Genomic DNA, 26825 nt, shown 5'->3' with positions numbered 1-26825 from the left:
TAGTTAATTCACAAACTTGGGATTAACAAATTGTGAGAGATTTAAAGGAGCAAAATCAGAAGGGGTTGGAATATAAGATTCAATGTCCACTACATCCTATTAGAAAGAGACCCCACGAGTAAAAATCAAATGACACACTGAAGCCCATCTCCTTAATCCTCAGGGCAAGTGACGTCATGCTGTATATTCAAAGCCTTGTTTCCTCCTGGTAAACCAATAGCTCTTTATTCCTGTCCATTCCTGCCGCTGGCCCCGTGGTTTTTGGAACTCACAGCTGAGTAAGCTGTTGCTCACCAGAAGGGAAAAGGCTTTTAACCCTTCACTACCGTCTGAACAGCAACCACCAGCGAGAGACATCCCATATGCTCATCTCAATTAATTAGGGCACCTGTCTGGAAAGCAGCCTTGGCAAACAAGACTCCATTTTCATCCATTCTTGAATTCCTGTGTCAGACTACTCATGACGCAACAATTCTTGAATGACCCAGCCACCCTGAAGAGAATAAGGCGGGGTACCAGGGTTTCTGGGGTTTCTGTGTTTTTTAGGCATAAAACTGCTTAACTTATGGCACAACAGACCTTGTATGTACTTGGGTGCTAACACCCAAATAAATACTTATCTTACTCTATATAAAAAACCCCACCACCCACCTACGGGGGGGTGGGGCAAGATAGCCTTAACTCTTTGCAAGACCTTAGCAAGCAGTGTGTACGTTTTCAGATCCTCTGAAGAGTTGACAACATCAGTCCAAAGGATTTTCCCATGGGTACATCTCGACAGTCCATCATTCTGGGTATTCAGGTCAGTCTTCCCGCTCTCCACCTACACAAGTTCCCTCCTGTCTTGACAACTGGCCCCCCCCCTGGCGCAGTTTGGTGGGACCGTCCTCCTCAGACAACCTGTCTTCATCCGGGGCAACTGCCAGGGCTCTAAGCACAACTCTGAATCCTCTCTGCTTCTGCTTTGATCCTTGTGTCTCTGAGGGCTCCTGATGGCAGTGCAGCCACGAGCAGCTGGTACAGCAGCCCTTCAAGTGGATTTAAGAGCACAGCATCCTTTCCAGCACTTACCACACATTCACACAGATTCACTCCAGAGTATCTCTACTTCTGGAGTGTGGTTCCTCGTTAGTTCAAAGCTGTCTTTTGTGAAGACTGCAATGTAAAGTGAACTACCAGCCATAGCCTTCCCAGCTGGGAGTTGTTTATCCTCTGGAATCTCTCTTCTATGAGAGATTATTGCAGCTGCCTGAAAACAGCATGTACAAATCATATTAATAAAATTCTAATCTGCTTTAATTGAAGTATTTTCCAAGTGTACACAATAAGTTAATATGAAACACCCTGAAGATAATTTTTTTAAAAAGCACTGAAGCCAACATAAACCTCAATAATTACTTGGCAAAGCGTAAGGCAGAAAAAGACCTGTGGGATCTGCAGGCTCACAGGCTCACATTCCTGCTCCCCTCTGCTCAAACACCACACAAGAGGCAGGACAAGTGGGCTGCACTGGCATTTCCAGTAGAGCTGTGCTTTGGAGAGCACAGCTGGAATGTAAACAGGTGGCTCTTGGTTTAAAGCAAGCAGCACTCCACACCAATGGGGTGTGTGCTCAGGTCAACTCTACTGCTGCAGCTTTGGAGGTGTCCCTGGCAAGGGAACCCACTGAGGCATGGGATGGGTGGTGGGAAGTAAGACATCAGGCAGGAGAGTCCTTTGAACATAAGCTGGCAGAAGCAGAACTTGGGAAAGCTGGGGGATGTGATGTTTCCTTCTACCCACCACACAGCAGCTGACTTCACTCAGACAGAGAGGAATTTAAGGAGAGGGGAAAAAAAGCTAATACGTGGCATGCAAATATTCTGTGCTCTCTCATGATCACCCTTCTCTGAAACTGTTTTACCAACGGACCCAGCTGGTGACAGAAAGTCTGGAACAATTTCTCTGATTCCTCTGTAAGCAGCAAGCAGTTCCATACCACCTGAGTTTCCCAAAGGCACCTCTTGAAAGCCTTGTGCACTAATGAACAGCTCCTTCCTCTCTCTCCCCTCAGCTCCAGCTAACAAACCCCTAGAGATCTGCTTTGAGAGCAGTGGGGAAATCCTGCTCACTTGAAAATCCAATTTCATTCCCAACACAGATATCTGTATCTTCATAATCCACACATTTCTGCTCTCCTGTGCCAATCACTCCCTTTCTGCAGCCTCCCTGATCCCAGTGTTGGTAGCCCAACCCTGAAAGAGCCACTAGGCTCAGGGAAACACAAGACAGTTTGATTAGGAGTGGATCATAAATTTTGCATGTTAAAAAGGAGCTTTTTCTTGTGAGGATTAGGCAAAACCCAAGGGATCCATCTGAAAGAGAAGTTTTTGGATCTTGGGATGATACACTTTATCAAAGCTATCTTCCCTTGACCTTGCTAAAGACGCTATGAAAGGCCTGTGGCCTCTTTGTTAGCCATTCCCATTCACTGAGGGATGATGATCATTCAAATTTCTTTGTCCCAATACATTTAGCCTTTATGAAGAAATCAAGCATTATAAGCTCTCTGAGCAGTTTGTCCCCCTTCCTCAGCCAGTGTCACTGAACCCTGAAGAAGCTGGGTTCTTTTCCAACATCTTGACTTCCAGCTGCTTTCATGTCACATTCTAAGACTTCTTTACCTCTGTGTTTCAATGCCAGCAGCCTCAGGGACATAATCCTCTCAAAATGCAGGGATGAAGAGACTCAGGTCACCAGGAGGAGTGTCCCCCTTTGGACAAACCTCTCAGTTCCAATGACAAAGGATTCAGCTTTCTCTCAGGTGCTCACATTCAGCAGCTGTCTTCAGGTGAAAGTTCCTCACTGACAGCTGTTACAAAAATTACTTGCTCTTAGAACTGACTGAAACCTTAACAAAATGGCATTTAGGCAGAGAAGAGTCACGTAAAGCATAAGAAGTCAGGACCCATTTGTCAGATACGAGGTAGAGGCAGGCAGAAATTCCCAGCCTAGCTCAGAATTTCAAATGAGTGCACGTGCTTCAAACCAAGCATCTTCCTGATCCCAGTGGAAAGTGGCCATTTAAGCAAAAAGAATTTTAAAAAGAGGAATATAAGTATTTTTAAAACTCTGGGAAAGTGGCAATCAGAGAAAGAAGCATTTCTCAGGGTATCTCCAGTTCAGTGCCTGCAACACTTACAACTTATTCAAAATCAAAACATTTTGATCTGAATGATGGCAACACAAAATATTTTTTAAAACATTTTCAGCAAGAGAAATCCTCACAAAATTAGTTTAGTGTTGGTCTAACCTTATCTGTCTGGTCTTGTGCCAGTCCCACTAAATCAATTACTCCTACTGCCTCAGATGGGACTGTAACAAGAATATCACAGACACGGTTCCAGCCTAGTCAGAACAGGATGGCTTCTGTCCCCTTGCATGCTGGCATGCTTCAGACTGCCATAAATAAGGAGCAGATGGAATACAGACTGTACTGGGTAGAACTCAAAATAGGTTTTTGGCTGTGGAAGACACAGTCGCCTCTGAAGCCTCTCAATAACACAGAAGAAATTGCAAGGTTCCAGTTGAATTCTAAAAATACACCACCTTTACTCCAAGCAAATGCATCCCAAGATTATATTTAGCTCATGGCCACATTCAGAGTGACTGCTGTCGAGTTGTATGTGACAACAGGGCCACTCTTGTTTTTGACCACACACTGGGATGGACATGTCCCAAACCCAATTTGACAGAGATTTTATGGACTGCTAGAGAGGAATCACACAGACATACATTAGCTAATTATACAGGATTGAAAAAAATAAAACCAGAGCATTAGTAGGCCAGATGCTTTGTTAATCACTTTATATGACTACTTAGGAAACAAATAAACGACCCAGTGAGTCAGATCTATTACCTGCTGAATCGAATGTTTTACTACTCAATCAGATACCTCATCTCTTCCGACAGAAACACAGTTTCTTGAACTAGAGGCAGCATCTTGCCTTGTATGTCACATACCATGCCTTCCATCCACTGAGAAAAACCACAGAAGCCACGAGGTGCCCATGGAAGGAGAGGACAAGGTCACAGATGCTGCAGGGGGACCTGTCTGGGTGAGCTCTGTGTGGCTCAGGACAGCACACAGAGAGGAGTGTGCCCTCCTGGGCACTGCAGCTGCCTGCTGGGCACCCTGGCTTGCTGGGCATGGCCCTCAGCAGGGCCCTGGCAGGGTAAGAACTACAAATAACCAACAAATGTCCATCCATCCATCTGGGCTGCCGCAGGAGTTTGCGGCTGGGGAGGAGGAGCCAGCTTTCCATTCAGCATCAGCACCTCAGTGCCACCACCCCCCTCAAATATCAACAGCTTGTGTGGGTTTCCTTGCTTGGAAAAATAAACCTCTCCTGAGCTCTCATAAGCATATCTGCCACAAAGGATAACAAAGCCCAGAAGTGGTTACAAAACGGAGGTCCTTGTAATGATTTCCTTTCAGTCATAACTGAGTAAATCCATACAACAGCATCCCAAGACGTTGCTAATGAGAGTAGAATCTGTCAGTATGTGAGATGCTATGAGACTTTGAGAATTAAACCCCATTACTGCCCTAAATTATGGATAAATTTTTCCTTTTCCTGGGTGATACGCAACATATTTTTTTCTTCAGGGCAGTTAGATGATGTCAGCACAAATTACTGCTTTCCACATAGTGCAGATGATAGAATCAGAGGCATTAAAGAAACTCACAAAAGCCAAATGTGAAGAGACAGAAGGAACTGCTTCCTTTGACTTGGAAATAACAATTCTGCTGCGGTATGATGGGTAAGGCAAAAGAAAAAAAACCCTTTAATTTGGGACACTGATGGAGCTTCAAAAGCTTTACATACTTAAAAATTTAGTTTGGATTCTTGCTCTAAATTACAAAAAAGCCCCATCAATTAGAAGTGCCTGTGTTTAGACACTCATGTCTCTCCATGAAATGTAAATTGCTGTGTAATACTCAGAGATTGGGGTATTATCTAGCAAACGAAGGAGCTCTATTTTCAGCTTTGAAAAATAATGAATATGCAATTAGAGTGTTTGGCTTCCTATTCATTTAATTTTTCTTAGTATACCGAAGTTGAAGGAAGGGCAGAGGAAATGCTAGTGATTACAGGACAGGTTCACAAGTTCTATATGTGTCAAAATTTGCAGGCAGTAATAGGATCTTCTACTAGATCAAGTGATACAACCACAAAAAAAAAAAAAATCCAACATGTTGTCAGACAAAATTTTTTCGTTATTTGAGATAGAAATACTGAATTTTCAAATCCAGGACCTGGGAATTGCTTCATTATCCTGCATAATATCCCTTTATTATGCTTCCGTTACTGCCCTGGATGCACCAGCAGCCAAGCTCTTGCTTGCCATCTGCTGTTCTGCTCCTGCACGTCTCCACTTCTGCCAGCAGGGCTGGGCCAGGCAAGGAGCCTGCAAGGGCTGGCAGGAGCGGGCACAGCTGCTGCCCACCCAGCCTGGCTCCAGCTGCTGGCAGGGACAGCGCCCAGGGCCCTCCCAAACCCCGGGGCAGAGCTCAAGTGGCCGGTCCAGGTCGGCAGCAGCAGATCCACTGGGCTGGCTGAGGGTCCTCTGGTGAGCACGGCATTGGATACAAGCCCTCCTGGCCAGGGTCTGCCTTCCTGGTGGCCAGCTCTGTGCTTGCCATCGCCGTGGCTGGCAGCACTCCCTGCTCCTGCCCTGTACCTGGCTGTGCACAGAACTCAAAAAGATCCTGCTTGCACTTCCACTCCAGCTCTGCACCACTACCCTCTGCATCCCACACAGAGTTCCATCTCCCAGCTATCTGCTCTGGGTTCCAATTCTCCCAGTGCCTTAGGCTTCCCAAACTGAGAGGGTACAAAAGCCCTAAATTCAAATAATTAATTTTGGAGCTTCTCTCTAGGCAGAAATTAAGGCTGTAGCTGCCTCTTCAGCTGAGAGACCCTTTCCAGCAGTGTTTTCAGTTCCATCCTTCTCTGCAGTGCAGCAGGAACAATCTGACTTGTACCCAAACACTTTCAAGTGACCTTGAGGAAAGCCTCTCATATTGAAAATTTTATGTATAATGGCCTCCCACATTTTATGTACAATGGCCTCCCACAGAACCACATACCCTGCTAATCTGTCCCGGCCACATTTCTTCACATTTAACATGTTTAATTATCAGTTTCGAGACACCAAATTAACTTCATGACAGACAAGCCCAGTGTCCATTTCATTTGCTTGTTAAGGAAAGCAAAAGCCTCTTTAGTAGTAGAAGTGTGAAAGCCAAATTACTACAGAGCTTCCCTGTGTTTTCATGATTCTTTTTCATTCCTTGCCATCCAAGCCCTTTACAAACATTAGTGAATTCTTTGGAAATCCTTATCTTTGCTTTACACCTGGGGACAATGCAGCATTGAGCAATGATGGTACAATGATGGTACACAGCCCCAGAGACTCGTGGTAGAGCTGAGAGCAAAGCCCATATCCTTTGGCTCTCAGTCTTGCATCCTACAGCCCTCTTTTTTCAGTGCACTTTTTCTGTTTTCCCATTTTGAAATGTAGCAGTTCTAAATAAAAAGGTCAAGCTCAAACAGTACAGCTGTCCTGCACTCTTCTCCTCCATCTCCATCTGAAGGGATGTGCAGATACAGAAGTTATTCCCTCCACCATGGGTGCAAGACAGAAACCTTTGCACTGTGCCACAAACAGTTGAGAGTTTATGTTTTTTCTGGCACACAAGTGATCTCAGTCACAGGAGATTAATCCACAAATGCCCATGTCTCATCCTAAAAGGCCAGTGTACAGAAGAGCCATTACTAGCCTGGCATGGGCCCAGCATGAAAGCAAGGAAGGAGGTGGCAGTGGGCAGGTCTGTCTCTGCTGAAGAGCAGAGGTTTGAATTCAAGTAAAATATGATTTTGCAGTGAATGTGTTCTGCACCACAGCACTGCTGGCTTTTCCAGATGACCAGGTATGTACTCACCTCTTGCTATTAACATCCTGCAGCACAGAGAGGCTTCTTGAGAAGGAAAATCATTTTACTGCCAAAAAAGTTACCCTTCTAATACAAGTCTGGCCAGTACAAAATTTGCCAACCTCATGGATAAAACTCGCTTCACTCTACAGTCCAAGCAGATGTGCAGGTCTGGCCCTGCAACAGTAAATTCACAACAGCTTGAAAATATCATGTTTGATTTATTCATAGCATCTATTTTTGGTAGACAGTAGAGCTTTTCTCAATAGCTTACCAATTACTACAGAAAACACAGTAGTAAATCTCAATCTGCATAGTTGACTGTGCATTTGCCTTAGCACAGGCTGCTTTCTCTTTACTTTTGGAACAATGATGTTCAATTTCACAGCAATGTCATATGCATTACAATTTTTGACACCCATGGTAGATAGTTTTTTGCTGTAGGTTTTTGCTATAGGGCTTTCCACATATTTCAGTAGAAAGGTGTAAATACTGAAAAAGCTGGAAATAAATCCTTAGTAGCTGATTCTTAGGCTTTGATAATAAAGAAAGTGATGAAGATTAAAAGGGGCAATTCTACTGAATCTAGAAAACACTGTGAATACTAAAAACTTTAAGATGGACCTTACCAAGAGATGTAATACACTCTGTGGTCACACCAAATCTGGAAACTGCACAGCAACTACACTGATTTAGCAGGTAAACAAGTTTCTTATTTAGAATAATGTAGCAAGATAGATAAACTTAAGAAATTGTTTCCTACTCCTGGAATGTACTTTTAGAGTTTTTACTTCAGAAAGTAAGAACACAAAAAAAGGCTCATGCTGTATACTGAACACACTGCTGAACACACTGATATAGCCAAGGATGTGCAAATATTTAGCTCCTTTTAATTAACTTGATGCAAAACATAGGCATTGCAAGAAAGGCTACAGCTTCATTTCCAATGTTTTCAAAGAATGCATGACTGTTGGCCAGTCATATATTGGGCACTCAGCAGGTTTTCCTGCAGTAAATCTCAAAGCAAGCAAGAGGAAGTAAAAGTAGACTACTAAAAATAAGGATATCAGCTCCAAAATAGCAAAACCACCTCCAGCTGATACTTCTGCAGTGCTTTGGAGAGCTCTCTGGACTTGTGACACTTGTGCACTTTGAAGGTTAAAATGGTGAAGGTAATCAGTGAGTGACAGAAGTTTATTGTTATTGCCCAAGTACTCTGCCAACACAGCACACCTGTAGCTCACAGAGTACATGGTAACAACTTCCAAAATTAACCAGAAAAGGAAAGCACTCTTTTTCAGGAGTGACTTGTCTGCTATCAGGCATATTCCAGAGCAGAAAGGTGGCTTTTCATTTATCCATGATAATTTGTATTTTAACCATAAAGGCTGGAATTGCATCCCTTGCTATCAAGTCATTCCTGTTAGTGAGATCATCCCAGTGCTATGAGTGGCAATTCTCTGGAACATTTTGGGGTTTGGAGCAGATTCTGATGGGATAACATATAGTATCATCATTTGAAACTCTAAAGGAGTGGTATTTACCTGATAATTTGGTATCATCCACAGCTGTTTTGCACTGCCCTTTGCAAAAGCTTGATGGTGTTTTGCCTTGCCTGAAGGCAGCTTATTACAAAACGGAGCCCATCTGGGAAGGCAAATGCATCTACAGAAATGCTGTGGGAAACAGACTTTATGACATGATTCCCCACATAGACACAGTCCATCACTGTAGAGTAAGCCTCTGGATGAAAACTAGTTCTCTAATATAAAGCATCTACTAATCCAAAAAAAGCTTACTAAATTCCAAAGCTTTAGATTACAGAAGACTAAATAAATGTTCCACATACCCTTGCCCTTCCCACTAATTTCTAATAACAGTTGTAAGAACCTAGCTAAGCTCATCCAGCTGACAGTTACTGGAACTACAGTGCCACAGTTTTGTTTTGCCTTGCAGATTTTAAATTGGGCTGCACTACAGCACTGTGAAACGAAGCTGCAGCAGTACAATTTAACCCAAAAACATTGGCACCAGAATGACTGAGGCATCCCACTTTTCTAATAGGACTGTAAGTGCACTTGTAATGAAAAAAATTCCAGAAATGCAAAACATTAGCTGCAGTACAGCTGTTCTAATGAACTCTTCTAGGTAGTGGTGAGTAGGGAAATCCAGGATTTTACCTGCAGAGCCTCCTGGGTATTTGCAGAAGTTACCTGTACAAAGATCCATTTTTCAACAGAACAGAAAGCAACATAAGCCTTGCTGCTGATGACATGAGCCAGGACTTTGGCAGATATCATTACCTTCTCACTTAAAAGGGGCTAGGGGGGAAAATTGCCATTAGTTGACATTTTCCGTAGTAATTTTCAACCAGAAAGTGACAGCTGTTCTGTTAGTGCAACATTAAGTCAGTTCTATGTTTTCTGAAGCTTCATTTCAGCATCACAACTACGTGAAAATAACTGTGCCCTTCCACGCAGAAGCATTGATTTCTGCAGCAAACTCCCTGTACCTGCACTTGTGTCATTAAGGAAGCCGGCTCTACTCTAGGTTGCTTCCACTTTGAAAGCTCCAGATTTCCGACTGGTTCTTTCCTAATGCAAACAGCAGCTGGAAATCACCACGATAAATCCCCAGAAGGGGACTGCCAGTTTCCTGGGACACTGGAACATCCTGCATTCCTCAGTACCTGCGGTGTGCAAAGCATCTCCAGCAGCAGCCCAGCAGCTCAGGGCTGGCTCCTGGCACAGAGCATTAACTTGCAAATCCACAACAGCACATGTGCTAATGCCTGCTAAAAAGGCATTTCATCTCGGGACCTCTGCTTAATGAACAAATGGAATCCTGCAGAAAACAATAGCAGAGTGGGGAAGGAAGACCTTGAGTGCTCCATCAGAATGAATGAGCGAAAGTGGATGGCAAAGGAAGTTGAGTGAAAACCAGCTGTGATAATTCCTCCTTTCCACCTCAGCTTCAACAGGAGAACCCAAGCAATCAGTGCATGGTCTGTGACCCTTTGGCTCTGTGAGGCTCCACTGCTTTGGAGCAGCAATCCCAGGCTGTTTTGCTGTACCCTGAACTGCTACTCAGCTCTCAAGCACCAAGAGGCTTTCCATAGTGTTGGTATGGAGCATTGTGGAGTCTCCTTCTCTGGAGACATTTGAAAGCTGTCTGGGTACAAAATCCAGAGTAGGGTGCTCTTGGAAATCTGCTTCAGCGGGGAGCTTGGACCAGGTGACTACTGTGGTCTTTTCCAACCTTACCCATTCTGTGACATAATCCTGGGTTTCTGTGGATCACTCCACACATCCCACCGTGAGCTCCTGCTTGTTCCCTACTTTGTGTTTCCAAGTTTTTTGGTTTCAAATGACTGACTTAATTAGCTTTCTGGTGGCCAGACACTTTTGTGTAATGACATCTTCCCAGGGATTAATCTGTTTTTTTCCTCCTCAATTTAAGGAGGAAATGTCTGGGACTAGTCTTGTGCTGGTTTGTGCAGTTCCCATCTCTCCCTGTACAAGCACACTGACTTCAGGGACCACACATCTGCTCCTTCTCCAACCACTGCAAAGCACAGAGTGTGCGTTGGCAGATGGAAGATTTGCCTCTGGGGAGAAATAGGTCAGATATCAGAATGTAACAACAGAGAAACAGATGCAGTCTTTCTTCCCTGTCACACTAGTGCTTTGCTCAAACACACCTTTATTCAGTGAAGGTTCAGCTCTGTGAAAGCAATTCCCTGTACATTAGGGGAGACAATCTTGCCCAGCAGGCTCAGGAGTGTAGCCAGGTCTCTGATGTACAAGCCTCTGACAAGGTACATGACAAGCACACAGTCGTGAGAAGCACAAAGTGGAAGGCTCAGGATAAAGACTTTCCTTGGGACACACCTCCTGGGATTTTTGACCATTGCAAGAGAAGAATTTTCTATAGTCTCTTTTTACATGCTGTTGATTAAACATGAGAGAAACAGAGAAATAGTGTTATATTTTTATGCAGTTAGTCTACTTACAGGTACTCACTAGGACTGCACTGGTTTTTTTTAGTCAAGTAGATTTCCTCACCATGACTGTTCTGTTTGTCTTACTGAAACCATTCACAATTCCTCTTGGGTCCCACACTATTTAGAATCATTGAATAATTTCAGTTGGAAGGGATCTTTAGGTCATCTAGTCCAACTCCACATCTTCAACTAGACCAAATTGCTCAGAGCCTCCTCCAGTCTGACTCGGTTTCCTTGGATGGGGCCTCTACCATCTACCAGTTCTGTGGGCAACCAGTTCCAGTGTTTCACCATCCTCATTGTAAAAAATTAATTCCTTATATCTAGACTGAATCCACTTCTTTTAGTTTAAAAACATTGTCCCTTGTCCTATTGAAACATCTGTCCTCATCTTTCTTACAAGCCCCTTTAAGTACACGAAGGCCACATTAAGGCCTCCCAGAGCCTTCTCTTCTCCAGGCTAAACAGTCCCAATTTAAACAAATTCTAGCTAATGGATAGTGAATAATACAGAAAAGGGAGAGATGAAAGCAGAAAAAAAGACTGAAAATAAAGGCTGGAACTTGCACCTGGTATCAGGTTACCCCTGATAGGAGGCTTAACTTCATTAGGATCTGCAGCAAGCCCAGCACATCAATGTTGGTATGTTTAACAATAAGGCAACAGTGTGCTGAGAAATTTTTTTGAGTACACAGAAGTCACCAACCATCAATTCCACTATATAGTCCACAGAACTTTTATCATCTGAGATATTTGCATAGCATAAATACAATAAATGCACCTCTAAACAAAATTGATTACATGTACATATAGAAAAGTTTAGCAGTTACAGGGGATCAAAGTTGGTTTGGTTTTTTTTCTATCCCATGGGGTTTCAGCCTGTCCTACACTGCTTACAAAGGGCACATAAGATCTTCTTGCCCCCTCCTTCTACAAATCTTCCCATAACAAGTCCCAAAACACATGACACTCTACAGTCTGCTAAACCCTTTAGCTCTAAAAGATGAGTTCCACAGAACTTCTCTAAAGCTCCTTTGGAGTTTCTTTATCCCTGCTGCTACTTCACCACAGATTGCTTTAGCTTTCTTTTTAAAATCCTATCACATGTTAATGACAACAAATTTTCTGCTCCTCTCTCGGTGCTCCCAAAAAGTTTTTGGAGCTCTAGTTTAAAGAGATCACACGTGTGGGCCTTGGAGGCAAAAAGGGTTGGCAGCAGGTACTAAACTTTCTCTCTTGACTCAGAAAATAACCCTCTGCTGGGGCTATAATTTATTGACACTAAGAGGTTTTATGGCACGAAGTTTAACCAGTTCTTCCCACACAGCTATTCTCACCCACTGCACTCATTAATCAGAAAGCCTTTAAATGTTATCTAGCAGCAAGAATTAAGCAGTTGTGTTTTGCACATCATGTCCCTTCGCTTGCTCTTTCATTTCCTCTTTTTCAACATTATCACATTATGTTCACTCTTCTTATTTGCTTTTCCTCTTCACAAAGCTCTTTAAACAGCTGCAAAGGGGGAGGGACCACTATGCTCACGAAAATTGCACTTTGCAGAACGCTTCTGTCAGGTCCTACTGTCTGTCTCTTTCCAGGCATTTCATACCTCCAAGATTCAGGTTTGCTTCTACATCTCTTGCCTGTGCATCTCTGCCAACAGAGCCTATTGCCAGCTAGGCTGAAGAACAGTAATCCACTTCTTACTGCCATGAGGAAAATGTACAGCCTCGTTCTCTTTGTGGTGGGCTCCTTTTGTCTGAACGGTAAGTGACCTTTTCCTTCTCCTACAGTTTCAGAACAGTGAGAGCTTTGGGGGGTAAGAGGCAGGGCAGGGACATGAGCTCAGAGACAATTCGTACCCATCACCTCGGGAGCTTGCTGACTTTAGGAAGATGTATAAAATTGATTATTTTAGTGCTGTTTGGGGCTTGTTTGGTATCAGCACATGCACTACGACGAATATGGACGGACAGGTTGGATATAAAATTACATAATTGTAGGACAGGACAATGATAATGACTAAATAAAATCCCTTTAGATGCTCCCAGGATCATCTGTGATAGGAAAAGCAGCATATAGTGCTGAAGGTGAAAAAATGAACCATGACATGATCCATAAATATGACAGATCTCATCCTTCTACTACTATTTTCTCAAGTTCCTATATTTTGCAAAGTTCATACTTCCTATTTTTTTTTTTAATTAGAATGGAAACAGTTTAAATTAAGTTGCCATATGTAAATATATGCTACATAACCCACATTTTTTTGCCTTTTTTACGAGAACATTTCCCTCAGTCTGTCAGGATTTCTTGGATATGTTTTAGCCCACACAACAACCTGGCAGCAGCATGAAATAGTGCATTTAGCATGCATTTAGCTCCTCCACTTCAGAGGAGCTTCTTCCCATGGAGAGGCTCCTCTGAAGTGCTCTGAGAGAAACTGGCTGACACTAAACCAGGATCCTCAGATCACACACTTCCCATTTTTGTCTATTCATTCCACACTCGTTTTGTTTCTTCCATCTCTGAAAGGCAACTTCAGAAAACATCTGCTCTGTAACAAAAGGAGAGTGAGGGCCCACTTTAGATTTTTAAATTATACACTTCTAAACCCCTGAGTATTTCTTTTTTTATTTGCATTAATTGCAGTGTAACAATTAAAAACCTTTAAAATACAATAAATTCACTGCTACTTTCATTGGAACAAAAAATGTTTCAAACCAGCATGTGTTCTTCTAAGAGGTTATGAAAATCTTTTTGCTTGAGAGTATGTTGAGAAGTAACAACATCATGAAGTAATTTCAGAGAAGATGATGGGACTGCTTCATTGCTGCTTCTTACTTGTTCTTTACTAATTACAGATGGGAACTTGGCATGTCACTTATGTGTGAGGGAGTAAAGGAATAAAATGGTAACACATGCTACAGTGCTACTTCTAAACAAATATTATTTCAACATTTATTGTAAGAACTGAGTTCAGAGAAACACTAGAAATATGTCTTATGTTACATTTTGAAATATAGGCAGCAATAGCAGTGAACTTGCCTGTATCTCTCAGCGTTGCTCCTTATTCTTTTCTGTGGAAATCACTCCAAGGAATTTGTTATTACACTGCCATCAAACAGCATAACACAGGATTCAGTTATTTCCTTTTATGTATTTAAATTAGACTGTGTAAAAAGAAAAGTCTCCACAGCAGGGTGAATGAAGTCTGTGGTTCAGTTTCTTTTGCTGTGAAATTGGAAGCATCTTGGTGCAATTTTTTTTTAATGCTCATAGTCCCACAGAGAAAACGAACTCCCTGAGGAATGTGTACTGCAAGGTCTGTGGTGATGGCTCTCCTTGTCACAGAGCAGATGTGTAGCATGTTCAGTGAAGCTGAAGTCATTTCCCCAGCTCAGGATTCACCCCAATGGGCTTTATTTATTACTGCTTTCAGTACACAAAGATACTTCACTCCCAAATTAGGACTGCTTGATCATTGTTGTTAAAATAATTTGTCTAAAAGCATCAGTCTACCGTCTGCAACATCTCTGGTGATCACTGCTATTTGGAAAAAAAAAGCAGTTTGTAGGGGAAACTGCACTTCCAGTTCTTCCAACGCTCAGAGGAAACAGACATTTCAAAGGCCTGGCTACTGACACACGGTGCACATAAAGAAAACTGGATGCCTGGCAATTTTGTTCTCATTAATCGCCATCTGGTTTATATGTAGATTGTTAATGGAAAGTAGACTGTAAAAATGAGACAAGAAACACTCATTTTTGCCAGTATTTACAGAGAGAGTTTTTAACAAGTTTTAAGGCAGTGAAGGGCTGACATCTAGTGGTGTGTGATACAGGTGACAGAGCGGCCCCTTTATTTCTGATTACTAAGTTACAAAGGCTGGAATTTAATCAAGGATTATCCCTAATGAAGGAATGCCTTCACTAAGAACAGGTAATAATTTCTCAAAGGGATTCATTGTTGAATAAATATATTTTATAACTAAAGTAACGGTTTGTCATTAATCCACACAAAGTTTATTAACAGTCAGTACCTGGAAATCTGAGCTGTTCTCATCAGATATGCAGACCCAACACTATGTTTGGATTTGCAGACCAGACGACTGTGATTGCTAAAAGCAGGTTTCAGAGTAAAAACCAATTACAAATCCAGAATTTGCTTTCTGCAAATAGTCTACAGTTCCTACTCCTCACTCCCTGTTTAGCAAATACTCTCTGTGCTGGAATATCCACAGACAAAGGCAGCAATGCAGTGAAAACACAGTTAACAATTCAAACAGGAACTCACATCTTTGCTAACAGTATTCAGCGACCACTGAATGAAACAAACCAACTGATGATTTATTTATATTTGAATTATACCACATGTTTACGTCACTTACACATGCAACAGTAAGAATGTCTAGTAAAAAAAGTCTGCTATTAACAAACCCAACTTAAAACTCCACCAAAGAACACAATAAAAAAACTTTAACAAGAATTCTCTCTTGAGAGAACTACCACAGGACTCCTAACCTTATAACCACAAGAAGATTCATTCCTAGAACATGGCCCTCTTTTCTTCACAGTATCAAATTTAGCATTTCCTCGATCGCTACACACAAGAAAACCACACCAGAATCTGAAGCTTAGCAAGATTCATCATAGCTCTAGCTTGATAAGCTTTTGATGAGGCACCTTGCATTGAGAACAAACGTCACATTAAAATATCACGTGGTACAGGGCTTTTATAATGACTTGCAGGGAGGTACAAAGCAAGTGTGAATCAAAAAACAAACTGACCCAACAAACACAGATACATTAATCCAAATTTGTTCCCAAATGCCTTGGAAAGTGTTTGAAAAGCCTATTCTGAAAAACAATGTTATAGTTCAGTAGAGGTGAAGATTTTGGGCTACCAGCCCACAGCCCATGCTGGTCTTACAAGAATGAAATCAAGCCTAGTGTTTACCTCAACCCTTCCACAGAGCTTGAGTAAAAGTTGTTCTTAGATGTGACATCTCTGTTTGATAATCTTTGCTTTCACCTCACTCCACTTTCTCACTGGATCAGAAACAAGAAGGTCTTAGGGTATGTTTTTAACCCAAGTTGGATTCAGAAGAATTTCAAGTTTAAAGAGAGACTTGTTCAGCCTATCAACCTGTAGCCCAGTACAGAAGGAAACGTGGCACCTTCTAGACATGCACACAAACTTTGATCCTGACCTTTTGGTGTCTGCCTTTCCCCAGATTTCATGGATATGCTACAACATAAAAAAAACCCAAAACAAATTAATGTACCACCAATTTGAAATACTTGCATAGCCAGTGTTTTTTACTGTGTGATGAAATTGCTCTGGGAAATACTGAAGCATGTATGCTGTAAGGACACTGCCCTCATTTCTGCAATGTCTAGAGGTGAATTAGGTGAGCTGAATTAGGTGGCCTTTTCTATGGAAGAGGTATTCTATCCATTGTATTGGAACCTGTTTTCACTAACACAGGAATTTCATCAGCATCACAGCACAGACCTGCCCAACAGAGAGCACAGTGGCTCTGGCTCAGTTCTGTCAGCAGGATGTTCTCAGGACCTTCCTCATCAATATGGTCAACAGTGGTTTGAAAGTCCACTGGGGTGACTTTGAAAAGCACACATGAGAACAGAATAAATGACCCTGGTGTTGTGCCAGAAGCTGCTCTGCTCCACTGGGAATGTTCAGGCTTGTTTGATATTAGCCTGTGGATACTGCATTTTGTAGTTACTGAACTCCAGCTTTGGCAAAGATTTACAGTATTTGTGCTGGTCCTCAAATCAGGTTTTACTTCCACATAAAGTAAGTCTAACATACTGCCTAGGTTTTCAAATTTTGAAACAGAAACATCACTAGCCACTAGAGAGTCCCCAGTCATTAAAAAATCCTTTATGACTCCTAAAGCTTATCCCCTGGTTTTCTCTACATAAAGCAGAGTCTTTAAATCTGTATGTGCAACTGCAACTGTGTCTCCTACAGCACTAAAGAGAGTGGACACAGCTGGACCCCTCCCTTTGGATCGTAGAATAATTCTTCCCTTGCTATCAAGAGGATGGTTTGCTCCCAGTTTCTATTTCTGAGTGTAATCCCAAAAGTATCTACCAATTTGAGCTTCACATTTTATTGCAAAAAACCCTGAAAGGGATCTGCTTTGATCTGTGCTCTGTGAAAGACAGTCAACTTCAGCAGAACAGATATCAGTGCAAGCACCGTTTCCTCCTGTTCACACAAGTCTTTAGAAAATCAAAAGCTGTCATTATTTCCCAAAGATGATCTGATGCACAGATATTCTGTGAGCCCTACATCATGTCACTTTGGTCTCCCTTCCATAACCCTGTTTTGTGATGCCTTACAGGAAGCATGGCAGCAGATGCTGAAGAAAAACTAATGAACCACCTACTGAGTCCTGACAGGTACAATAAGTTAATACGACCAGCTGTCAACTCCTCCCAGCTGGTATCCATAGAACTGCAGGTTTCCCTGGCACAGCTCATCAGTGTGGTAAGTTCAAATTAGGCTATGCCTTTACATTCACTACCACCTGCACAGCACTCTAATTAATACTGGCATTGCTACATCTCTGCTCTTTTCTCATTTGTGTAACACTATTAATAGGCAGAGCCCATACAGGCAATTTACTGGTTTTAGCCTCACAGTGGAGCTACAATGGGGAAAGCAGTCTATGCCTAAGCTTTGAAGGACTGGGGCCAGATCTTCATCCAATAGAATTCCATCTAGCTAAAATTCAAAATCATTCCACGGATTTCAGTACAGCTACTATAAGTTACCCCAGGTCAGGACCTATCCTGGACAGTGCACACCAGCAATGAACACACCACCCACCATCAGGGGAATGCTAATCCATCTTCTACTGAAGTGCTTCAATGGCCTGCAAACAAGCTACAAAGCCACATCCAAATCACATGACATATCAGGCACATTAATAAAGAACACTGGAATGTTGTAAAGAAAAACACACATTAGTTCTGGCTGGAATAGCTTAGCATGATTAAAACAATCCTCAGGAAAGCAACTCCTCATATTCAATAACATTACTTCAGTGGGTCTAAAAGACACTTTCACCCACAAGGTTAGTATGTGTTTGACAGTTATTCCAAGGTATAAACACATCTTTACTAAGAGAGGTTAACATTAACTGCAGTGGGAACAAGAGCCAGTATATAAGTGGGAATAATTTCCTGAACTGGGGCTTTCAATTCTGCTGCTCTCCCTGGATGACAGAGAAGGTACAGATGACTGCCTCCTGTCAGAATTTGTGTAAGGGCTAGTGACTGGACTGCTGCAAACTTTTAGAGACATAAAGAATGTATATTCTGAAATTCAAGAGGAAAGGAGAAAGACTGTTGGAATGCAAGGGAAACTGTACAAATAGCTGAGGTTTCATACACCCATGCAGACTGGATATAATATATATAGATAGTCATAGATGTATATACACATACACTCAGGATTCAATGCCATGTATACCAGATGATTCTAGTTAAGTGCTCTCTCTCCTGGAGAACTCCATCTGGACACAGACATGCCTCCTTACATCTTGCACTACCACCACGAGCACAGTGTCCCCTCAGACTGCAGATTCTGGGCATAAAATGGAGGTGTCTTGTTCCAGAGGCCCTGGTGATCAACAGCCTAAGCAAGGTGGATGAATGGGCAAAGACCAAGACCAGCACAACTCAGTCCCTATCCCTCTACAGCCCCACTCTTCAAGCAGAACAAAATTAGGCATCTTGTAGGCTCCAACAATCTCAGGCATCTTCAGGATCAGACAATTAACTCATTTTCCTGCAGAAATCCTCCTGACAGAAGTTCTACAGAGGGGTTTCTCTTCTGGACTGCTGTCTAGAGACAGCAGTTCATGAGATTACATGGCAAACCTTACACCAACCTCACACAACCTCATGCAGGCCTCCCCGACAGTCAACTGTCCCTCCTGTTTCAAGTCAAGGGTGGAGAAGTGGGGTGGGGTGGGGGAGGAAACCAGCTTAGCAAGGTGGTGGTTGTTGTTTCCAAATAACTGCACTCACTCCTGCCATAACTGTTCTTGTTAAAAGGCTTTTGGAATTCTACATCTATGGGGTCACTACTTATCATCAGTGTGTGTACAAGACTGGCCATCGTACCTCAGAGAAATGTCTGCCTTGAAATGCACTAGACAAAATCATGCTTTAAAACCCATTGAATAAATCTTATTACTGCAATGAAGTAAAACATTTTAGAGGCCAGTTTTTTGTCTCTGTTTGTTCCCTGCAGAATGAACGGGAGCAGATCATGACTACAAATGTCTGGCTGAACCAGGTAACAAACCCCCAGAGAAATGGCTCTTGCAAACCACAAATACAACTGCTTTCACTCCATCACGTGATTGTTGTTAGTGCTGGCCTGGACACTCCCATCACTACTGTCCAATTCTTCTCTTAGGAGTGGATTGATTATCGGCTGGCTTGGAAGCCCTCTGACTATGAAGGAATAAATAAGCTGAGAATACCTGCAAAACACATCTGGTTGCCAGACATTGTGCTTTACAATAAGTAAGTAAAACTGGTGCAGTTTACACAGACAATGAACAAAATTTTAACAAATATCAGAAATGATGAAGCAGGTCTGGTAAAATTTTAAAACTGAATTTTAGATAGTATCAAGTGTATCTGACTGGGCTACTGGGCTCAAAGATAATTTTCACCATCAGCACTCTGGTTAAAGAAATTCCAGCAGAGCTGGGAGATGTCTGCAGCGTGAGCAGTTACAGCACAGGATCCATGCCTAGGATCACAACTGAGACAGATTTATATGAAAATAGACTGTATGGAAAGAATAAATTGTAGGTATAACTGCAGTTGCAAGAAGACATCTGGAATCCTATCAGACATCTTAGGGGCTGAGATACAGTTTTGTTTTCTTCTTCCCCCACTCCTTTTTCTACCACAGGCCCCAGGACACAAATCTGTTACAAAGTTCACACATACCATAACTCCAGGAGTTCATATTCATGTAGAAAACCAAATTATATTCCATTTTCATAAAGCATTGAAAAAACCCATTCTATGAATTCATAATAAATCTGTCAACATTTGACCCCGTTGCTTTATAGTACTGAGAAAAATATACATCCGTTCTTCTTTCAAACAAACAGCTGACAATTTTGTTTTGCTTTGGTTTAATTCTCTAGCAAAACCTTGAAGTGGATGATAAACTTTGGTTTTTTTAAATAATCAAAATTTATACTTTTATAATACTTTGAAAACCAATGAATTCATGAACACACGATGATTTATGAACATATACAGATGGGAAACCCAGCAAGTTTATATATATATCTGAGTTAAGTCCTTGGAATCCTACTACTGGAAACCAGATTTGATGAACACTTAAATCTTATTTATGAGTCACAAAATAATTCAGCCAGTGGATTAGGATGTACTCTGCCTGATCAAAGCTTGTTCTGGTAAATTGTGCCTCTGCCCTCTGCTTCTTTTTGCTCCTGGCTGAGTGATACCGTTCAATAGTTTGTAAAAACAGAAAGGAACAGTTTCAAAAGGTTTCTTAAATGCACAGGAACAAGCCTCACTGTATTGGATTTCTACATTAGTACAAAGTTTCAATTAAATTTTAGCTTAAGGAGAGCTCCATGAAACTTCCTGCTGCTGGAGCAGAGTTTCACAGGCATCAGTCAGTTTGAGGTGCTCAGGAAAACACAAAGCATGTCCCCATGCCCACAGCTCTGTCTGGGGCCTCTGCAGGGGGCTCTGGGAGTGCAGCCCAGCCTCTTCCCACCACTGAGACAGGACAGTCAGCGCCAGAACTCACATACTCCCAGCCCAGGATTCTGCCCAGCACATGGCACGGCATGACGGCAAAGCTAACTCAGTACAGATGTGTCAGAACCAAGATCCAATTCATTTCTCAAAAAATAGCTATCTTATTGGCAATGAACTAACGACCCCTATTAGTGGCTGTCGCCACTCACTTCCACATCTTCTTGTTTCACTGTCTGCATGAATTAGCTGCAAAGGTCTCAGCTCAGTGCCAGGCTCTCACTGCCTCACCCAGGTGAGCCCTTTCCAGAGTCAAACTTAACTGATTCAGACACATGTGCCAAGCCTTAGATATTTGTAACATTTCCCTGCTTAGGAAAAAAAAAAAATCATGCTCAGCACTGAAATAGCTATTTTCCATGATGCCTTGTCAACAAACACTACCTTGGGACACTAAATGGCTTAAACAGCCTACCTTGATGGCCCACACTGCTGGGCAGGAGAAGATACTACTGACTGAGAATGATCTTCTCCCTAAGTTAAAGGGCCCATCAGAACATAGAAGACTCCCCTGGTGGAAATTCAGCAATTGGAAGAGATACAAAGCCAAGATTATTTGTGGGCAATAAGAAGGCTGTGGCTTGTCTGTTCTGGTTTTGTAATAAGTAAACGTTAACGGAGTGATGCAATAAATTATAAGCCAAATAATTACATTTCCTCTGCCTACACTCTCCCTGCATTTCTAACTAATGCAGCTCATCCTTATTTCCTTGTCCAAGTCATTTAGGAGTGTTGCTCTGTGTTCTTAGCAGTGGCTACACTCCAAATCAAAGGTACCTCTGTTTTCACATGGGATGATCTTTTTTTTGCTTAGCCTTCAGAGATGTAGGAAGCTTTGATTATTTGAGCAAACATTTACAAAACACATTGATTTCTTTGGATGAAACAGAGGTGTCTATTTGGTATTGAATAATAATTTTATAACTTTTTTTCTATAAGTATTGGACCAAAAATCAACTCTCTGACTGGGAGGAATGCATACATTAATCTCCCTATCAAGTTATAGCTCCCTACAGCATAGATTTCAGGATAATAGTATATCTAAACTTTGATTCTCTGAAAAGAATTCTTCTCTGAAGAATGTCAGAGTTTTTCTGTTTTAAACTATGCTTTTCCTCCTAATATTTTGCCACTTTTTCCCCTTTCTCTTTTCTCCCCTCATTAGCGCGGACGGCACGTACGAGGTCTCGCTGTACACAAACGCCGTTGTAATGAACAATGGAAGCATTCGCTGGTTGCCACCGGCCATTTACAAGAGTGCCTGCAAGATTGAGGTGAAGCATTTCCCATTTGACCAACAAAACTGCACCCTCAAGTTCCGCTCCTGGACGTACGACCACACAGAAATTGATATGGTCCTTAAGACTTCCACAGCGAGCATGGACGACTTCACACCGAGCGGAGAGTGGGACATTGTAGCACTCCCAGGAAGAAGGACTGTAAACCCTCTGGACCCCAATTATGTTGATGTGACATATGACTTCATTATTAAAAGGAAACCACTTTTTTATACCATCAATCTTATCATTCCCTGTGTGCTAATTACATCCTTAGCCATCTTAGTGTTCTACTTGCCTTCAGACTGTGGTGAAAAAATGACTTTATGCATATCCGTGTTGCTTGCCTTGACTGTGTTCTTGCTGCTGATCTCCAAAATTGTCCCTCCAACATCTCTAGATGTTCCACTGATTGGCAAGTATCTCATGTTTACAATGGTGTTGGTGACCTTCTCAATAGTTACCAGTGTCTGTGTGCTCAACGTCCACCACAGATCTCCAAGTACTCACACCATGCCCCCTTGGGTAAAGCTGGTTTTCCTTGAAAGGCTCCCAGCCTATCTGTTCATGAAGCGCCCGGAAAATAATTCTCCACGGCAAAAGCCGTGCCACTACAAAAAGACAAAAGCAGAGAATCCTTGTATGGAGCCATCTGACTTCTACAAGAACTCTACCTATTTTTTGAATACAGCTTCTGCCAAAAGATATGATATGAAAGTCTCTGAGACACCTGACAATGTCAGCAGTCGTCGAGATTTTAGGTTAAGAACAGGTGCAAAATTTTCTCCTGAAGTGCAAGAAGCAATTGATGGAGTCAGCTTTATAGCAGAGCACATGAAAAGCGATGACAACGACCAGAGTGTAAGTAAAAATGAGAAATCCCTGCCCTTCCAAACTTCATCCTCTGTCCTCCTCTGTAACATGCTATTCCTCAGAAAGCTTATTTGAACTCTCTAGCTATTGTCAAGATTTTGGAGATATTCTAGATATAGCTCATAAGAGAAAATAATTTATGCCATTAATGAAAAGCAAATTTGGTAACTGCAAATACTCTCCTGATAGATAACGTGGCTATTTCTACAAAAAGTGTTTGCTGATTGCCCAGTAAGTCATGAAGCACTCTTAAAAAAGCTTTCTTGTCACATTCAAGTGGTGACTGGCAGGGGAAGAAAACAATATTCAGTTCCAGGTTAAAAATAGACCATTTTTCACCATTGTAAATCAGTAAGACTGTGATTTGATCCATGGCCAGGCCAAGTTAACCAGAAACAATGTTCCTACAGCTCATGCATTCATTTACCTAATGAATGAGCAGTAGGAGCATTTAGCAAAATTGGTAGAAGCCCTTTGCAAACACCCTCTCTAGAGTAAGACACCTGCCTGTATACGGCAAACACCATGGGTAGGATTAAAAACCTCAACAGAGCTGACACTTCTTTCATTATATATATATATAGCAGACTCCTTACTGGTTAGGAGAAATACTTTATTTAAGCTGTGCTGTTGCTCTATTCCCCTGCCCAACTCAGAGGCCTTTAGCTAACACAATAGAGTTGAGAGAAACACTGAATAATGCTTGGAAAAATCAGGTGGGTCACAGGTTTTATTTAGACAAGCGCCCAGAGTTGGGAAAAATCCTCCTCATACTTACCATTGTCCCCTCTCTAACCCAGCCCACAGTGAGAATCCAGGTTCTCTATTCCTGTTGTGCTTCCCCTCCCTCAGCCAAACAGATTAAATAAAGTCTGGTTTCTGAGCTTGCAGCAGTCCCTAGAGGAGCACGCTGCTGAGTAGGTCATGTTTTCTATTAACTGAAATTACTGTCAATATAAATAAAGAAGTTCAGCTATTAACATTAGACATGAGCTTGTAAACATTGAAACTGACTGAACAGAAGGCGACTTCATAGTGCAGGAAAAGGGTTTCTAATAGCTCTGAAATTCTTGCAAGGATGTATTGCACACTAAAAGATCTACAAAGCTTTCACTTGGTAGTTAGAACAATTTTCAAGAGCATTTTATATATTGAAAATCCACTTACTGCTTTTCACAAGGGTCCTCTGATATTACATACAATTTTTCTAGACTCATAACTTTATTCTCTGCTTCCTTGCCTCATCACAACAGTCTGATAACAACTGTTCATATACATTTATATGGTCTGACTGCAGAAGCATTCAATTCCCATTAGCAGCAGTGGGAATTAAAGGTGTGCACGAAGGAAAAATATGTTATGGTCTAATATCAGACATGATTCAACCGACAAGGATGATAAAGTCACTGATGTGAAGACACCCCCTGTGTAACCAGAATCAATGAGAGAGGAAAAATTATTCCTGAGATACAAATGAAGATTGATATATTCCCCCTTTACAATAATAGCCCAGTTGGTCACTTCAGTCTGAGACAGAATCTAAGGCCATGACTTTCACAGACAACACATGCAGAGCAAAAAGGCATTTTAATAAAAACAACAGTATTAATATAGATTAAACCACATGATAAGATGACTGTTGATAAGAAAAGAACTCTGAAGCTAACTTGTTTAACAGCAGTAAACACCATCTATTTTTGCCCATTCAGATTAATAGCATTTACAAACCCAAATTGAAGAAAAAAAATTCCTTAATTGGATTATAGTGTGGCTCCTTCAGGGCTGGCACCACACCAGGCAGCCACACTCAGTATCTAATGTATCCAAGAAAACGAAGAAATATTTACTGTATTTTTCTCCACTGCTCAGATGTGTTGTAGCAGAAAAATCCCTTAAGAAGCCTAAACCCAGTTTATTCAGATCAGATTCCTTTTATTTTGATAAACAAAAACTCAGCATTAGCGAGAGGAAGACCAAAAGAATAGGACAAATTACTAATATCTTTAATTGGCTTTTTCTTCCAGGTCATTGAAGATTGGAAGTATGTTGCCATGGTAGTGGACAGGCTGTTTCTCTGGATATTTGTCCTTGTTTGTGTCCTGGGGACTGTTGGATTATTTCTGCAACCACTTTTTCAAAACCACACTGCTGCCATAAACCCTTAGCTATTATTTTAAATGTCAATATTTACACAGACATTTGGTCTCATTCTGCTCTCAGTTCCCCTTTGTTAACTCCACAAAGGGGCCAAGTGAGTTGCACTTACATCTTTTAGAGTAAGGAAAAGGAACGTAGAACTTGACTTACTGGGATAGGAAAAAAGCAAAACAAATAAAAACCTATTTTTTTTTTCAGTGAGTCCAGTACTTCTGGTGATATCTTGCCCTTTTTAAAATTATTTGAAGTCTGAACATTACAATGAAAGATTTTTGCTCTACAAGATGTCATCCTGACATCATCATCATAATCTTATTATTGTTATGTATTTTAAATACATTGCTTTAGGAAGGATATTTTCTTTCCTTAGAATACTGCAATTTCCCTATTGCAAAGAAGGTACTGCTGTGAAATTTACTTTCTTCAAATGCATCAAAGTTATTTGTGTCTGATTTATAAAGACCTTTGCAAGTGGGTTTGATACTTACATCTGAACTGAGAAACAGAAACACTTCTGAGATAGCTCCTGAAAGGTTTCTCAGCTTGCCATCTCTGGTACCCAATGGATCAACAAAGGCCAAATTAATGTATTATAAACAAACATGTATATAATACTCTGTTTGATGATGAAATAGAAATAAAACATAAAATTTTGCTTTATATAGATTTAGTCCTCAAATTCCCTGCAAGTTTAACAGGTCATGTATCTGGGGCACAAACACACTTTGAGTGTGAGGCTACGAGTCTAAGGCTACGAGCACAGGAAAGCAATGGAAGAAGACAATGCTGAAAGGCAGCAAGAATGAGAGGACACGTGAGCACACACAGACCTGTGTGTTTTTCTGGAGTGATTTTAATGTGGGTTTAAGTATAACCCTCAACAAATCAGCTAGGGAAGCACATAGAGTCCTAAAGTCTTTGGCAAAGGACAGATCGAGGCCCTAGACCCCCATCACAGGGCAATCCCACTACAGTTTGTTCCAGGTAACCTGCAAAAAGAGAAGTGGGCTCCTGGCACTTTTCCAGTTAAATCAATCTCAGCTTTTCCTTGGGGTGCTGTGAGGACACACAACAATTGTGTCACCACTGGTAAGTACAACCAATGCCTGCTGAACAAACTTGAAATCCACTATCACTTGTGAAGGGGATTTGAGGCTCACCTGTCCCAGGGGAATTAGTTGACACCTAAACCTGTGCTCTTCAACAAGCCACAGATGAAGATAGTTCCAGCCCTACTCGCCTTCATCAAGACCAAGCTACATTTCCATCTAGATTGCCATTGCCAGGCAGCCTCAGATAAGTACAAAGATTCAGCTCTGCATCCACACCTTTGCAACTTCTCTGAGCAGCTGCAGGGCTGCATTCACTCCCTCCCAGCCCGTGGCTGAACTCCCCTGCACCAGTGGCACCCCCCAATCCCTGAGGCCTGGGAGGGTCTCCCGGGGCCTGAGCACTTCAGCAGGGCCGGGTGCCTGGCAGTCTGAGAAGGTGTCTTGGTTTGGAAAGACAGGTGTCTCCTAAGGAAGGCAGGAGCCTCCCCTGAAATGGAAAATACAAAAACCCTCCCTCCAAATTGCTATAAATTTTAAATTAAGGGGCTCACAGGCAAAATATATGGGAGCAGGAATAACAGTTCTTTACTCGGGAAGAAAATAAAAAGGTAAAATAAACGTAAACTAAAC

General features: G+C 41.8%; 1 protein-coding gene and 1 long non-coding RNA gene across 2 annotated transcripts in view; one reads left to right on the top strand and one right to left on the bottom strand.

Moving 5' to 3' along the window:
• Nucleotides 1–26825, bottom strand: part of LOC103823171 (uncharacterized) — an 87703-nt gene that overhangs the window by 54513 nt on the left and 6365 nt on the right. The gene's annotated exons all lie outside the window — the stretch shown is intronic.
• CHRNB4 (cholinergic receptor nicotinic beta 4 subunit) lies at nt 12381–25710 on the top strand. Its single transcript, XM_009098213.4, has 6 exons — nt 12381–12748; nt 17356–17501; nt 19275–19319; nt 19443–19552; nt 22002–22974; nt 25011–25710. Exons 1-6 carry the CDS (start codon nt 12445–12447, stop codon nt 25149–25151), a joined length of 1719 nt encoding a protein of 572 aa, XP_009096461.2. The 5' UTR covers nt 12381–12444; the 3' UTR covers nt 25152–25710.

The sequence above is a fragment of the Serinus canaria genome, chromosome 10 (assembly GCF_022539315.1).
Source record: "Serinus canaria isolate serCan28SL12 chromosome 10, serCan2020, whole genome shotgun sequence".
Classification (NCBI taxonomy): domain Eukaryota; kingdom Metazoa; phylum Chordata; class Aves; order Passeriformes; family Fringillidae; genus Serinus; species Serinus canaria.
This window is presented reverse-complemented; position numbering and strand designations above follow the sequence as displayed.

Excerpts from the sequence above, each read along its gene's own strand:
- CHRNB4 (XM_009098213.4), top strand. The coding sequence starts at position 12,445 with ATGTTCACTCTTCTTATTTGCTTTTCCTCTTCACAAAGCTCTTTAAAC. Across the intron at positions 19,553-22,001 it reads GACATTGTGCTTTACAATAA|CGCGGACGGCACGTACGAGG; the intron begins GTAAGTAAAACT and ends TCCCCTCATTAG. Across the intron at positions 22,975-25,010 it reads GCGATGACAACGACCAGAGT|GTCATTGAAGATTGGAAGTA; the intron begins GTAAGTAAAAAT and ends TTTTTCTTCCAG.